At 50.3% G+C, this 13,115-nt stretch overlaps 6 protein-coding genes across 6 annotated transcripts; 1 reads left to right on the plus strand and 5 right to left on the minus strand.

Annotated features, from left to right (window-relative positions):
* Positions 1-169: 169 nt before the first annotated feature.
* On the minus strand, positions 170-1,707 carry A1O9_03850 (protein phosphatase PP2A regulatory subunit B; the record flags this gene model as incomplete). The annotated part of the gene is made up of 3 exons (XM_013406143.1): positions 170-777; positions 829-1,474; positions 1,525-1,707. 3 exons carry the CDS (start codon positions 1,705-1,707, stop codon positions 170-172), a joined length of 1,437 nt encoding a protein of 478 aa, XP_013261597.1.
* Positions 1,708-2,731: 1,024 nt separating this feature from the next.
* Positions 2,732-3,973, plus strand: A1O9_03851 (uncharacterized protein; the record flags this gene model as incomplete). Its single annotated transcript, XM_013406144.1, has 1 exon — positions 2,732-3,973. One exon carries the CDS (start codon positions 2,732-2,734, stop codon positions 3,971-3,973), a length of 1,242 nt encoding a protein of 413 aa, XP_013261598.1.
* Positions 3,974-4,719: 746 nt separating this feature from the next.
* A1O9_03852 (monothiol glutaredoxin) lies at positions 4,720-5,809 on the minus strand (the record flags this gene model as incomplete). Its single annotated transcript, XM_013406145.1, has 4 exons — positions 4,720-4,815; positions 4,910-5,024; positions 5,090-5,188; positions 5,253-5,809. 4 exons carry the CDS (start codon positions 5,807-5,809, stop codon positions 4,720-4,722), a joined length of 867 nt encoding a protein of 288 aa, XP_013261599.1.
* A 746-nt stretch (positions 5,810-6,555) lies between these two features.
* On the minus strand, positions 6,556-7,092 carry A1O9_03853 (uncharacterized protein; the record flags this gene model as incomplete). Its single annotated transcript, XM_013406146.1, has 1 exon — positions 6,556-7,092. The coding sequence occupies one exon, from the start codon at positions 7,090-7,092 to the stop codon at positions 6,556-6,558; it is 537 nt and encodes a 178-aa protein (XP_013261600.1).
* A 110-nt stretch (positions 7,093-7,202) lies between these two features.
* A1O9_03854 (uncharacterized protein) lies at positions 7,203-8,423 on the minus strand (the record flags this gene model as incomplete). Its single annotated transcript, XM_013406147.1, has 1 exon — positions 7,203-8,423. One exon carries the CDS (start codon positions 8,421-8,423, stop codon positions 7,203-7,205), a length of 1,221 nt encoding a protein of 406 aa, XP_013261601.1.
* Positions 8,424-11,656: 3,233 nt separating this feature from the next.
* Positions 11,657-11,893, minus strand: A1O9_03855 (beta-mannosidase; the record flags this gene model as incomplete). The annotated part of the gene is made up of 1 exon (XM_013406148.1): positions 11,657-11,893. The coding sequence occupies one exon, from the start codon at positions 11,891-11,893 to the stop codon at positions 11,657-11,659; it is 237 nt and encodes a 78-aa protein (XP_013261602.1).
* Between the last annotated feature and the right edge of the window lie 1,222 nt (positions 11,894-13,115).

The raw sequence follows: 13,115 nt of genomic DNA on the forward strand, positions 1-13,115 counted from the left end.
CAACATCTGCTTGATGACGGTATGATGATTGTATCTGGGTGGAGTAGGCTCCGAAATTCCTCTCGCCCTCTCTCGGCGCGGTGAGAGGTTCAGCCACACTGAGACAGGGGTTTACTGTTCTAAAGAGCAGAGAAAACGAAGAGCTGGATAATATCAGTGTGATAAACCATTAATCAGCAACGACGGGACTTACATTGTTGGTCGCTGCAATGGCAATGCTATCCTCAAATGGATGCCAGCTCATGTGCAAGATCTTTTTGTTAAAATCGATCTGGTCAGCATCAGTCTCTTTTCTCATTCTACTACCCTGGCCTGAGCCGCCTCCTGCAGGACTTCCAGCTCTAGAGCTTCCTTTCTTGGTTCCATTGGGACTGGTGGAATTGATAGGAGTTGGCACTCCAACCTTCTTTGCCTTGAAGGCTGATTTATCGGCCTGAAGAACGACTTCAGTCTCCTGCTCGGGGTCTGATGGATAAATCATGAAGTTGTTGTTGTAGCTGCCAGTCATGACGTTGCTGCCATCGCCGCTGAAGACCACTTCAAACTTGTCAAAGATGCTATCGTTCTCGTATGTGTCACACAGGCGAGGCCGGAGGTGCTCGTGGATAGGGATCGTCTTCACAGGTTGTCTCTCCATATTTACATCCCATATCTTGACCGTCAAATAATCTCTCGACAGAATATATCTGCCGTCATGTGAGAAACGTACGTCAGAGATCGAGGAGATGATTTCAGAGAAGAAAGATCGAGAAGACGGATCTTCCTCTTGCTCGAATTCTAAGCTGTTGTTAGTTGCCAGTGATGCAAGCAGTACTGGTTCACACTCACGTTTCGCATGTTGGTCACAAAGCGCACTTTCACGCATGTCCGCCAGTTTGATGGTCCCTTTAGAGCTGGCATACATAAACCAATTGCAACTTTGTGGGTGGAACTCGGCAGCGGTGATAACTTCGGTCAATTCCTCCATATTTGCAGGTTTTATATCAACGATGTTGAAGCTCTGGTCTTGGATGTTGAGATTCCACAGATTGATCCGGAGATCGTCACTGCTGATGAAAGTTTCGCCATCGCTGTTGACAGAAATGCTGTTGATGTGATAAGCATGTGCGTTTGCGAAGGTTCTTCTAGGAACAGCGGCTACAACTGTATCATGATGGGTCATCCGTGGGAGCTTCAGTTGCGATGCGTCCTTGAAGTGGACATGGTTCGGGCGAGGGGCACCTCCACCTCCGACACCGCCTGGAGTCAATTCATGAGAGAGGTTGTTCTCGGCAACGACCTTCAACGATTTTTCGAAGACCTTCCATAGCTTGATGGTCTTGTCATTTGTGGAAAGGAGGTAGTGGGAGGCATTCTGGCGCTTGCACCACTTGATCTTGTTTATCTTTTCTTCGATCTCGAGAGACTTGAGGTAGTCGAACTCAGGCTCATGGGACTGAAATTCTGTGTGAAACTTGTATTCACAAGTCTTTTTCTACCAAGAGGATCAGTCCGGAGATAATACAGTGGGGGAGGGGAACTCACAGTCTCATTCCGCTCAAAGAGGACGACACGGCCACCCTTATCGCCGGTCGCCAGGTAGTTTCCGGTATGATCAAACTCAACAGTGGAGATTATGTCGGCCTCCGTGATGTCTTCGACGTCACCTTTATCCCCAAAACATTGGGTGAACTTCCATGTGGGAGTACCAGGTTCTCCTTCAACCATCTTTCATCACACTGTGCGCGGAGATATGTGGGCGATATGACAGGGTGGGGTAGCACACAGTGTGAACGTGGTCACAAGAATGGATGATTCAGGCAGTCGATCTCATGCAGCAGCCGCACTCGACAGGTGGTGATGAAGGAAGACCGGGCGGTTGGGTTGAGGTTGGGCTGCCGTGGGTGATCGAGAGATGGGCAGGCTTTGTCAGCGCAGGAATGCAGGCAACAGGAATCGACGACTGCAAGAGAGGCAATGCAGATCGAGGTTTCGACACTGAGAGGTTTTGGAAAGGGAGGAACGATATGCGTAATGTACGGTCTCGTCAGCGGTGATGGGAGTTCTGAGGCAACAGAGTCGGCCGTTCCTTGTATGTGTACGGCGGATGGCAGGTGCCTTCCAAAGTGCAGCTTCCAAAGCTCATAATGAGGCAGCTGCGGTCCCTCCCACGTTTGCTCCTTCCCCGGTCACCTCGCCAAGCGTGTATCCTACTCATGGAAAGTTAGCCGACAGCACACTTCTACTAGCATTAAAGGTGTCAACAATCATGGAAAGTTAGCCGACGCCACCCAACTCCTGATATGACTGGTTCCCCACAGCCTCGCACAACCTTCACCCACCCACTCAGGTGCATCACATGCTAATTAGTACGCAACTACCAAGGACCTAGGTACTATGGGACTACTTGCGGATAGCTAAACAATGGCGGTTCCGTCTAGATATCGTCTTCCTTTTTCTTTTGTTCCGACCTTAGGAACTTCGAATTTTATGTTGTCTCAAACACCATAAGGAGTTTCCCTTCCTATTCTCTTCATCTACTGCCCCCGACAAGCCCTGGGGGGACGTTTGCCTGGGCGTATCGCCTTCTCGGACCAAAGGAAAAGTATAAACTCCCGTTCAATTGATGACCACCTTGCAAGCTGCGAGTCTGAAAATGGGGTACGGTACAAGTATAAAACGGCGGGTCTCACGCTTTGATGTGACTACATGTCACAAACATCGACATGGACCTTCTCTACTCCCATCCGCCATGCCGGATCGGGGGATAAGGTATCACCATGTTGCTAGGAAGTATTCGTCGACGGCAAGTCCGCCATCTCCAGAGCACAGTCCGGCTGACCAAGCCTCGCCTATCCTCCTGCGAGATGCCTGTCGATGCAGTCAATGCATAGACCCTTCCGACCGTCAGCGCAACTATTCTTACTCTGAGATACCAATAAACATTCAGGTGCATTCGGCTATGAGCGCTAGCGACCAAAACTCTACTACTATTCAATGGAAGAATGATATGGATTCTTCACATCAGTCAACCTTCACCCCAACACAGCTCAACAAGCTGCGGGCACCTTTCCGGAACGCCAACTGGGCGTTCTACCAACGGCCTCGAAAGCTCTGGAACAATGAAACTTACCGCACAGAGAAGAACCCGCGCATCAACTTTGACGAGTACATGGACAACTCTTCTATCCTCGCGCGATCTCTTCATCTCCTCTGGCGCGACGGCCTCGTCTTCGTCGACAACGTCCCAGAATCCGAAGATTCTGTACGAAAAATCGTAGAGCGGATGGGCCCACTGCAAAACACATTCTACGGCCCAACGTGGAATGTGCGCTCCGTGCCTCAAGCCAAGAACGTGGCATACACGTCCAAATATCTAGGTTTCCACATGGACCTCCTGTACATGCGCGACCCACCAGGCCTGCAGTTTCTGCACTGCATCCACAACTCCTGCACCGGAGGCGAGTCGCGCTTCGCCGACACCTTCAAGGCAGTGGACGAGCTGTACAGCCAGGCCAACGGGCCCGAGATGGTCCAAACCCTCATGAACCACCAAGTGCGGTACGAGTACGACAACGATAACTTCTTCTACTCGGACACCAAACCCACGATTCTCGCAAGCACGCAATCCCCACGCGACCGCGTCCTCCTGGCCAAGAACCCGGAGCTGATGCGCCGCATCGAACACGTCTTCTGGTCCCCACCGTTCGTCGGCAACATCGACAGCAGCCAGCCGCACGCCGAGCTCGTCAAATTCGTCCAAGCCAGCAAAGCCTTCTCGGATATTCTCGAGAACCCCGCCAACGTCGTCGAGGAGAAGATGGACAGCGGCACCTGCGTCATCTTCGACAACCAGCGTGTCGTCCACGCTCGTAACGAATTCGACGTCAACAGCGGCAAGCGCTGGCTCAAGGGCGCGTACCTCGCGCACCAGGACTTTTCCAGCAAGGCGGTCAGCCTGGAGAGACAGATGCCAGCGGCAGGCGAAGACTGACGGGTTGATTCCCCGCCTTTCTTTCAGAGACATTCACGACTTATAAACGACCATTTACAAAGGTGGAGAGCCGTGTTCTAGGATGGATATACACTGGTCAGTTAGGAAGTATCCGTCCCAGAAGTCGGTATTCTCAATAGCGATAGGAATATAGCGGCAGCATAGCATAGCAAAAGAATAGCGAGAGATATGCCAGGAGAGCATAAAATGCCACCGACGAAGCACGTACTTTACCACGATTCTGCGTTGTAGTCCACAGACGCCTTTAGGTACACTGATCATTAGGCGTTAGGTAAGCAGTAGGATTTATTTGCTTTCTGTCCCCTATGTCCGACGTGCCTGTTGACTCATACACGAGACAGAAGAGCCACGACCCAGGCAAAATATGCACGAGGTATCCACGATGCCCAAATAAAGAAAGTCCCAGGAAATAAGTCAATTAGCAGATGCCTCCATGAGTGCTGGACTCCCTCTGCTAATTCTGATCCATTATTCAACCCATTCCATATCAAGACGTGCAAGTGATGCAGGTGGGGGGAAGGGCAGGCAAGTAGTGATCCTCACTTCCCATGTACGTGTCATGAATCATCTCGCGCCAGTATAGATGGAAGTCGTCCTCTCAATACGTCCAGAAATCTGGTGTGGCGTTGGGCTCGCTAGCGGGTCCATATCATACAAGGGGCTCTTCCATTTAAAATCCTCCACGAGAAAGTGAAGCCCCATTTCGAAATCGCGCATAATTACGCTCATGCAGACGCCGTTGGAGCCTCTGCCTCGGGTTTTGCCGCAGCGGTAGAGAATGGTTTGAAGAAGTCAGGATCCGCGGAGATCTCTTCTCTTACCTAGATATCAAAACGGTCAGAGTTTAAACAAGTCTAGTCTCGAAATTGCAACGGGGTATAATAAGCGCGCAGAATGCATATGAATAAATCTTACAATATCCAGACCACCGATCAAATCACCATTCGTATATAGTTGCGGAAATGTAGGCCAGTCAGAGAAAGCCTTGAGGCCTTCGCGGACGTCGTTATCTGCAAGAATGTTGAAGAATCTGGTTGTATTCGCGTCAGTACAATCCGTAAGGATTGAAGGCAAGCGTTGGTCTCAGATACATACCCGTACTTGACCTGGTTCTCCCTAAGAATGCTAACCAGTTGTCTGCTGAAGCCGCATTGAGGAGCACTAGGGGTTCCTTTCATGAAAAGCATGACTGGCCTATAATACCAAAATTTGTCAGAAATCATCCGTGGCTAGAGAATGATGAGAAAATGCAACTTACGCAGCCTTAACTAACTTCCCCAGTCGCTCGTTCAATTCCTCCTGCGACTCTTGAGTAGAGGATTGGGCTGGCGCCGTTGGAGGGTCTGAAGATTTTGGCGCATAGGAACTGAGGTCCTTGGTGGCTGTAGGAGCACTGCCGTCGGCATTTCCGTTGGCCTGCTGTTGCTGGGGCGTAGCCTGCAGTGGAGGAGGGATGCCATTCACACTCTTGGCTTGCCCACCAGCGTATTTCTCAACTGTGGTCCTGACTTTGGTGGCGTCACTACCGCTCACGGTCTCCAATGTCTTGTCATCTCTTTGCAGGACCAGGAAGGGTACGGCTGTGACATCGTAGGTCTCTGAGATATCAGGTAGCTCTTCTGCGTTGATGGAGAGGAATTTGATAGTCGCATCGGCGGGGTACGTGGAGGCAAGCGCGGTGAGAATTGTGTTCATCTGAGCGCATGGAGCCGCCCAGGGAGTATGGAAATAGAGAACAAAAAGAGTCGACGAGGTACCGGCCTTCATGGCTTGGTCGAAGCTGTCTTCGGTCTGAATCTCGGTGAGGGTTGCCATAATTGCGACCGGATTATTGAAGCAGGAGAGCAGGTTGCGACAAACCGCAAAAGATGATCGGGATGGGTGAAGAGATGAAATATAAAAGTGCAGAAATTGTTCTAGAGTACGGAGTGCTTTGCAGTAAGCAACCAGCTACTGGAGGTAGTGGGTAGGCAGTGGAGAGAACAAAAGTTGAGTAATTGTCTCAAAGCAAGCAAACGACAAGCAAGGGCAAGGGTATCTAACTGGAGTGGAATGATTAATCCTACAATGATACTCGGTTACCATACGGTATCGCTAGCTAACGCTCGACCTGTTTCCGCTCCTGAATATTCCGCGGCAGAAAGAAAGACAGAATGGCGCCTCGATGACGCCATCTCGCCGCTTTGAGGCAGCAAGAGGCTGGAGGAAGGAGCATTTATCAGATTAGCAGATCTTCCCCTCTCGCCCCCTCCAAGGCCATGGAGGGGTTCGTTGGGGGCCTGTTACCGGTTTCTGGTTAAAGGAAGGGAATTAAGATTAGTTGGGTTTAGGCACCCACAGGCGCAAGCAGGCTGTAGACTCAGGGTTGTGGAGTACAGTCCCCAAACTAGGGATACTTGTCCTTGTTTGATCATGAGTTAACTTCTAATCCTCCATTCCATTATCACCCGACCAACTAACTAATATTATCCTATAGCTATTGTACATCTTACATGGCAGCCCTGCGGCGCCGTTGCCCTTGAGAACTTGGCCTGCAAGTCCCTCATCCTGATCCTGTTCTCTCATATATAAGTCATAAACACTGCCCTGCACAATGCAGACTGCCTGAAGAAGTTGGCGGTCGATTCAGTCTCCGCCTCGTCCTCAAGGAACATATGCCACACCAACGCACGGTCTTTCAGATTTGCGCTCTTACACTTTTTCAAGATATATTTGCTTGCTGCATCCACGTTGTTCCCACCGTTGTAATCCGGGAAGTGGCCTTGCAAGGGTGAGGTGATAATGTGCTTCGCGAATGCAGAGCCATTGGTGAACATGAGCATTACCAGAGTGTCGCTAAAATGCGGCGACAAAAGGATGTACTTTAGTTTGGATATGCGATCATGAAGCGCATTCGTGCCTGCCTGATCATTGAGGTAGCGGTCGTAGCAGGTCAGGTCGATTGTAAACAGACAGCACTGTACGCCTGCAAATTGTGGCAAAATTTTCAATGCCTGTTGCTCTTGGAGCTCAATCACCTTTAGCGGCGAGGATGGATTCAGAACCAACTCCGTCTCTTTCACGGTGTCGATTGGTTCCGGCGCCCGTATGATATCCATTCTGCTGGGCACATAGCCAGGGAGGCAAATTCTGTCAATTGAATTGAGATAGCTGGCAAGATGTCAGCAACGGCGGCGTGGTGATGCGAATCCCCAAGAGCGATTGCTTACTATGCTGTTTGTCCATGTTGCTCCATACCTGCATATGCTTGCCGCACATGCCAGGTGGCCCAGACATACTTGACAGCTGAAGCCACGCCATCACTAATGATCCAGCCTGGAGCTGCTGAAGCCGCAAATGCACGAACAGTCTGCGCATGTTTCCTGCTGAGTGGCCGGACGAGACCATTGCCAGAGTCTTCCGCATAGTCCATGATGGCAACCAGAGCATTGATAGTGAGTGAAGTGATGCATTGCCGGCACTGTTCCACTTCCGCTTCAGAATATGGGTGTCCATACTGGGTTCTCATCTGCTTGATGACAGCAGATCGTCCATGCTTATCCCCAATTGCAAGGATCTTAATCTCTTTGCTCAACCGACGTGCATCTTGTTTAAGTTCGGAATCAATTCTAGCTGTCGTTGTTCGAGCTACGCTTTCGAGTTGAACAACTGGTGTATCGGACAAGCTTCGAGTCTTCGGCCACTGAGAAGTGCGTTTATCTGTGGGGCTGGCCGCTCTTCTCAGCATGGACCGGAATGTATCTTGATATGGTTTATGCCGAAGCAGCACACCATCAAAATCAAATATCCTGGAAAATTGCGATTCTACCGAGGTCCTGCTTCTGCGAGTAAGAAACGACCTGGAGTCTCGAAATCCGATCAGCGATGAGGTATCATCCTGGATTCGGTCGAAGGCGACTCGGGTCTCATCTCTCTCCAGAAACTGTTTTTGAGCGTTTGGAGTGGGACTATCTCGGTCAGCAGACACTTCAAGTTCAGGGTGACTCCTGCCATACCATTGTGAAGCAACGAGGCAGAGGGTGAGTACATTGATCTGGCGGTCAAGCAGGGTAAGAAGTTCGCTAGTGGCCTTGTCCTCGAGTAAAAAGAGTGCTTTACTGCCGACTTTCAACAGTCCATCATCCCATTCAAATTTAGTAATTTGATCATCAATGTGCTCAACCAGGATCCTGCAGTGGTCGACACTATGCTCAACATCAATCACCAGTTGATAATGATGAGACCCGCTGGACAGACATTCTGCCCAGTTCTGCACTCGACATAGGGCCGTGCGGACTGATTGGAGGTGACTGGCTAGAAGCCTTATGTTTAGTTCGGCCTCCTGGTATTTCTGTCGAAGATTATGCAATGTCACAATGGAATTGCCGATAGCTGTGATAATTGAAGCAACACCGGCTACGAGACCAACAGCTCCGCAGACTGGATCCATTGGTGAAGCGCCGGTAGCGACAACTAGGCGGGAGAGGGCCGATGCGAAAGTTCGAGCGGCATCTGGCGGCTACTAGTATTTATTAAAAGCGTGTCTGTCCCATGTGCGGATGAATCGTCTCATCGTGCCCCGATTGTTTGGGTGTGTGCAGTGTTTGGGGGCTCAGTCTAGGAATCTGCAGGCATGGTGGAGATGATCGATTGAGCTACCCAATGGGTTCCCCAATGGTTCCCAAGTAGGAGGGAGAACTTGGCTCAGCGTCTCAAGCGCGCGTTATCTTGCATCAGACCCTAGCCGCAACCCCAGCGATAGAAGTAATCCTCTCACCAAGAGTGTGGGAGAGCGGGAGGAAGATTCTCCCCTTTTCCAGGCGCACACTAGTAGCACTTGACTTCGGTGCAAGGAGCCGAAATGGAACACGGACATGATGTTCCATGACAAGGATGCGCACAAGCCATAATTTCGCTTGGTCAGAGCCCCGTCGCTTTGTTGGCTTCCCAGGTTTTATTGGAATGCTTGATACAGGGTACTCCGTATGGCTATCCAAGTCTTCCAGACTGACCTTTGGTATGTGGGGCATCTTGAGGATGGAAGCGGGTTTGTGAACTCCAAGCACTCCTCAGGGGTTGATTGCTCGTAGGAAGCTGTTATAAACTCGTAGGCATCGAAGTGGAACGTGATCAACAAGGGTAGACGCATTTAGCGCACGCCAAGGGGCGCCTAAGGCCCACATCCGGTGCAATTATTGAATCCTGATTGGTCATTTTGACGCCACATGCCACGTTTTCCCCCACCTGAAACTCTCCATGCAGCTTTGATGCCACGTTCGACAAGGAACACATGTACCTCGTACGGAGTACACAGTCGAAGTGGTAAACCTGCTTTCTTTCCTAATGCTAGGTTAGGGAGGGCGGACTGCATACAATTAGCTCAGTCGTCGATGATCGCGGAGTAGCTACCATTCATGGACTTCCTTCGCTCCCACAAGTTTCGCCCTGGCGGCTACGAGGCTGACAAGCCACAGATATGGACAATGGTTGCCAATTTGGGAGAGATATTCTGAAAAATGGTTGCCTTCCGGGCGCCGCGCGAGGCAATCAACTGCCCCTTGGATCATGCATGCGGCCCATGCATTTCTGAGCATCTGCTAACCTCCCTGAGCTTCGTGGTGTTGAGCACGGGGTCCTGCGCTCACTCCTCTCACTAAACATTGCAGGAGAACACGCCGATTCAGTCCAGGTTGTGCATAGGATATGCAGCAAGCACAACTCGAGGTGGAGTCCGCTTCTTTCCAATACCTGACTTGTGTACAGCGCATTTCATCATGCCTTTCCCACTCAACTATCCGCGTGATTCAGCCTCAGGCGGTGAACCTGACCGTCCCTGCGCGTTGGGCCATTTCCCACATGGATTCAGCCAAAACATCCGTGATCAAGCAAGTAGGGTACTCCGTACTTGATCGTCCAACTCTTGGAAACCACGAAATTGGCCAGTCCTTTACACCTTGTGGACACCCAGGACTTTGGCGCAACTTCCAGTACCCTTGCCAGGACCCACTGGCCACATGACCATACAGTAGCTGTCCCTGGTCTTCAGTCAATCACTGTGTGGACAGATTACTTGGTACTGAGTCTATGTCATAACCAATGAAACACCAAGGACTCGGGTCCCTTCTCGGACATATGCTTAGTGCTATCTCCTTCGTGGGAGATTCCAGCTTTCCTGGTACAATTAGTTGTTCTAGGTGGTTGGTGGAACATGCATGATGCACCCCTTCTCATGAGTTCTAATTAAGCAACGGTGCAGAGTCCATTCCATGTACTCGTTCAAGATACTGCCCCGGCGTTATCATGTGTTCACAATCATATCGACACCGCGTGAAGAAGCAAGGTAACTGTTGCCCTTCGAAACGCGCCGCAAGATCCACGCTTGTTCAGCCAATCGACCACCGTCACATCGAGCAGGTAGACCCTGTACTTCTGCACCTACCATGTGCTTCCAGGTTTCAACGGGGCCCACGGTTATTAAAGATTGATTCACTTGATGATCTTAACTTCCTGGGCAAAGCGTTTATCGCGAACGGGTATGGTCTTGTGCTCTGACTGAAACCAATTGATATAGTGGGAGGGATGAACTGAGTTCCAGAAGCCTGAGATGCTTGGGGATTAGCGTACATTTGAGATTATTCCACTGAGTCTTTTACTAATCAACAACAGAAGGAGGACAGACTCAAGCAGTAAGACGTAATTCGGCGCCACCGCCCAGTCGTTGAACGAACCTATGGAGCAGAGACAGACAATGGGGGTCCTCTTGGAGGTCATACTCTAGCCGGTGAACCTCAGTTTAAAGGCAACGTCGGGCAACTCCTGAAGTTCGCATACAGCAGAGGTTCTAACAAAGTATGTATTTTGGTGTGGGCACCCGTATTAGCAAGGCGCCTCGCATGGTGCTCAGCCTTCTCCTCGACAAGCGAAAACAGGTTCGTACCGAGATGGATGCTAATTGCACAGCCCTCACCTCAGTTACGAAACATAGTATATCGGCGTCCGTATGCAAGCTATCATAGTCGAGTTTGCGATACTCCCACTTCCCAGTCTCCCAGAAAGCGAGCTTTGACTTGTCACCCTCTCAGACCTTTGACACGAACCAAGAACTCTTCTCCAGGAAGCAGATCAAACATATTGTCATTCCGTAATGGCTCGGGCTCATCCTCTGTCTCCTGTCCATCGTGTATCGGCTCCAGCCATACTCCCTTGACCGTATGGTTCGCTCTGCTACGTCTTTGTCATCGTAAACAGCGCCGTCATTCTCGTCGTCATTATTCGGCTAGCCTCAATCGCTGTTACTGAAAGGTCTACTTTGGTATCCAGCAGCCATACTAAAATGACGGAATGGCTCAGGCCAGTCGACAATCCTAGCCAGGACTTCCTTCGTCGATAGATCAAGCAAGATTGCCGAGAGAATAGTCAAACTCTGCTCCCTCCAATTGGAGTGGGGCCTCAGAGCTCTCAATTCGGTGTTATACCCAGCGTTCAGCGTTACCTCTCTTTGAGCATTGACGCCTTGGAGATCTGCCCATCTGCTGGTGGGGAAGTCATATGCTTTCAACACGGGAGTTGCTCGGATGTCCTTTATTGTTGTATTGTGCGCAAGATGGTAAATTCAGGTATCTCGGAGTGTCTCAGGTTGTCCTCGTCAACCCACCTCTCAGAGAAGTCAAACTTCGTTCCAAACTAGTCACAGAGCATGAAGTTCTCATTGCCTCCACAGAGCAGGGCCAGCGATGCGTGATTACGCAGCCGAATCATTTGAGCTTCGGCTTCGGCTTTAATACTATCAAGGCATTCCTGAGGAATGGGATAGTCTCCACAAGCGAAAGCATAATCGTGCCAGACAAGGCTGCCATACTCGTCACAGGCATCAAAGAAATCACCCGTTTCGTAGATGCCTCCACCCCAGACTCGGAGCATGTTCAGATGATCGTACTTTGCCGATTGAACCCAATCAAAGTATCACTTGCGACTGATTGTAGGCAGGAGATTATATGCTGGAATCCATTTCCCTCGTTGGCTGAAGATCTATCGCCCGTTGACCTTGAAGAAGGATGTTTTGCCCGGAGCATTGTCTAAGGGCTTCTGAACGAGCTCGATTGTTCGAACACCCAACTTTTGAGTTACAACGTCGAGGACATCAGAAGCAGAGTCTCGGATTTAGACCTTGATCAGATAGAGGTATGGCTCGCACTGTCTGTTTGGCCACCAGAGTCTAGGTGACGGCAAGGTGACTTTGGTAGCTCCGCTGTTTGCACCATCAAGATGCTTTCTACCCCTGCGACGTCAACACCATCTTTATCCTGGACCCTGACCATGAGAGCTTCCACCTTCTCTCTAACCACTTGAAAGTCAACCGAGACTTCGGCGAAAGAGTGATCAGATGCCAAGTCAGAAACAATGTGCAGATTATCTATCCGCGCAGCATAAGTCTGAAGATAGATTGGTAGGTACGGACCTACGGTCAGCACAACTGGAACCTAGTCCCAACCCCAGTGGCACTGATCAAGCTTTCAATTCAGGCATCACATTCTGGAGGATGGGAGCTCACCCGTGCTTTGCGGATATGCATTCTGTTCTTGTCCCGCATCACGCCTTTCCGGGTGCCCATATTTCTCACCTAGTTCCTATCCCCTTTACACGGTGCTTTCAAAGGCTATCGAGAGCTCATTCAACTCCAAACTTGGCTTTAGGGTGTCCTTGACATTCACTCGTTTAGGTGGGAACATATTATCACTCCGGAGAATGTCTTTACCATTCAACTTTACGGTCGCGGACGTATCCAACCCCTCAAAGAAGAGGTCGACAGACGAACAAAGGTCAATATTCTCCGGTGTCGGGAACGATATAGAGTACGCCTAGTCGGCGCGGCCGACCCATTGGACCAGACGCTCATTCTCAGCCAGTTTAAGTTGGCCAGTTTCCATTTCCAATGATTGAATACTGCATGATAATATCTGATAGCTGTCATGCAACTGTGTTGTTGTATCAGCGGTTCAATTAATATTCCCGAAACTTGATCAAGGCTACAATTCTCTCCCTTATGGGCGTGTGGCAGTGCTGGCAATACCCCATGGTCAAGAGCCTAGATGCGGGGCATGATGTGGTTCGTGGTACGCATATGAGCGGGATTATATAAATC

This window comes from Exophiala aquamarina (assembly GCF_000709125.1).
Source record: "Exophiala aquamarina CBS 119918 chromosome Unknown aczIA-supercont1.3, whole genome shotgun sequence".
Taxonomy (NCBI): Eukaryota; Fungi; Ascomycota; class Eurotiomycetes; order Chaetothyriales; family Herpotrichiellaceae; genus Exophiala; species Exophiala aquamarina.